Below are 2,500 nucleotides of genomic sequence, written 5' to 3' on the forward strand. Positions count from 1 at the left end.
GTGTGCAAATTGTTCTGAATTTGTGTACAGGCTCAGATGTGGTTGAATGGCTCTACCACCACATTGAGGGCTTTCAGGACCGCCGGGAGGCTCGTAAATACGCCAGTAACCTGCTGAAGGCTGGCTTCATCAGACATACTGTCAATAAAATCACCTTCTCTGAGCAGTGCTACTACATCTTCGGAGATTTCAGTGACTGTGAGAACTGTGAGTGCTACAAGCTTAGGGCTACAAGCCCCCCATCATGAGTTGCTTAACTTATCATGTAGCAATGATTTGCAATGGAGAATTTAAAAGATCTAGACATAAGGGAAGAAAACTAATGATCATGATATTAGTGGTGTTCTTATCATTTATCATTTTTCCAATTTCTTTTTTTACACTTAGACATGGCCAACCTGTCCCTCAATGATAATGATGGTTCCAGTGGCGCTTCAGACCAGGACACGTTGGCTCCTCTGCCATTACCAGGGGCAACGCCCTGGCCCCTGCTCCACTCTTTCCCATACCAGTACCCGCACCCGTACTCTAGCCAGCCTCCTCCTTACCACGAGCTCTCCAGCTACAGCTACGCACCTGGCAGCACTGGCAGCCAGCACAGCGAGGGTGACTGCCTCCTTCCACTCTGATTGTGTGATTTCTTTGTTCTCATACACCTGTGTTAGCTAATCAAAGGCTAATCATGTGTTAGAACACAGAAAACACAGACTCGTGTTGTACTCAAACAGCACCACCTGGATTTTTTTAGTTAATGGCTCGTGTTCCTTTTCTCCCCCCTCTGTCTTTTAGGGAGTCGAAGCAGCGGATCTACTCGGAGTGAAGGTGAAAGAAGGCGGGGCAGCAAAAGTGGAGCTGGCAGCACGGTTGGCGGCAGTACCCGCGACGACAAATCACCAAATGGGGGCGGGGCTGACTCACGTTCAGGCAGCGGCAGTGAATCAGAGTACTCTGTGCGCAGCAGCCTGAGGCGGGACCATGGCTCGGCCACACCCAGTGAGCACAGCCACGCCAGTCAGAGGTCGCATCACCGGGCCCCGCCCCCTCACCTGGCTCCATACCCGCCAGGCATTCCCATTCCCTACAATCCAATGATGGTGATGATGGTGCCACAACACCCGCATCCACACCCAGCGCTGGGAGCCCCCCATCCCCAGACAGCTCCCACGCAGCTACATCCAGGCTTGCCTCCACCGAACAATCCTGGTGGGCCTCCCGGAGCCCCTCCTACTCGTGACCTGGGGTCTGTTCCACCTGAGCTCACAGCCTCCAGGCAGTCCTTCCACCTGGCCATGGGCAACCCCAGTGAGTTCTTTGTGGACGTCATGTAGGAGAAGGAAAGATACGCGCTGGGGCTAAGTGTATGTGCAGGATGAATGTGTGAATGGACTGATGAATGAACGAGTGACACTTATATGTGACCTTTAATCATATAATAACTGTGAGCCTCCGTCAGTAAGTGACTGAGATGTAACATTTGCTTTCGATGCAGGATAGCTCTTTAAAAGTTGTCGTCTATCCTGGATGGTAGGAACAGGGTTTCTGTATGAGGCTGGAAGTCTTGCACAGGTCAGATTTGAGCACATTGGCATATCCTAAATGCGTTTGGTCTTGCTTCCCTACTCGCGCTTTTAAAAGAAGAAAGGGCCACCTTCTCCAAATGTTTCCTGACATTTCTTTTAGCAGATATTTCAGTTACACAGGGTGCATTACACTATAACTAACATAGGAAAGAAAATCTTTGAGGCACCCTTTTGCCCTCTGAAAATATTTGTCCTGACACACTGCCGAACGCAAGCTCTGATCTCAGAAGGTGTATATGTGGGTTCATTTCTGCACAGTCGGCAGAGAGAGATGCACAATTTTAAAATTACACAGATTAATAAAATCATGTTTTCCACTGAGACACTGTTAGGCTTTCACAGAGTAACTGAATCAACAAGCAGGCAAGTAAAAAAAAACACATGGTTGCAAGGGACTAGTAAACTGTGTAGAACAGCAACTTCACATGCAAACTAAACATGACCAAGTTTATAAAGGATCCTGGACTTTTTAAATAAGGCAGCTATGAAATGGCATTACTGGCATTTTCTGCAAAATCCCTGCAACCATGCTCACCCAAATCTGAGAACTTTAATAGGAGAGTTAAAGATGCCTAACATAGCCTAGTTCTGAAGGTCTGTTCTTTATGATACACCCTTTCAATGTGTTAAATGCAGTAATTTGTGACCATATTTTAATGTGAAAACAGGGTTTGGTGAATAGGACTATGAACTCTTGTTCTCCACTTTGGTCATTTTCTAAGAGTATGTGGGCTAAAGTCCACTGTAATCATGTACAACAGTCCGCTACAGAAGTCTGAATATGCTGGTAGACTAGAATGGTACGATCAGTGGATAATCTTGAGAGGGAGAATTAACACCAAAAAAATGGTACTTGTGCTGGGTAGAATGAATTTTTTTTTTTTTTTTTTTTTTTTAAATAATCCAGATATTTCACCTTT

The 2,500-nt window shown here is 46.4% G+C and overlaps 1 protein-coding gene across 1 annotated transcript in view; it reads left to right on the forward strand.

The window, feature by feature from the left end:
* dvl2 (dishevelled segment polarity protein 2) overlaps positions 1-2,500 on the forward strand; it is an 18,586-nt gene that overhangs the window by 15,899 nt on the left and 187 nt on the right. Inside the window, exons 13-15 of the mRNA XM_072687543.1 lie at positions 31-207; positions 388-606; positions 790-2,500. The exon at positions 790-2,500 is cut by the window's right edge and continues 187 nt beyond it. Coding sequence (XP_072543644.1) covers positions 31-207; positions 388-606; positions 790-1,328 — 935 coding nt within the window. The 3' untranslated portion in view covers positions 1,329-2,500. The remainder of the gene's footprint in view (positions 1-30; positions 208-387; positions 607-789) is intronic.

This window comes from Salminus brasiliensis, chromosome 9 (genome assembly GCF_030463535.1).
Source record: "Salminus brasiliensis chromosome 9, fSalBra1.hap2, whole genome shotgun sequence".
Classification (NCBI taxonomy): domain Eukaryota; kingdom Metazoa; phylum Chordata; class Actinopteri; order Characiformes; family Bryconidae; genus Salminus; species Salminus brasiliensis.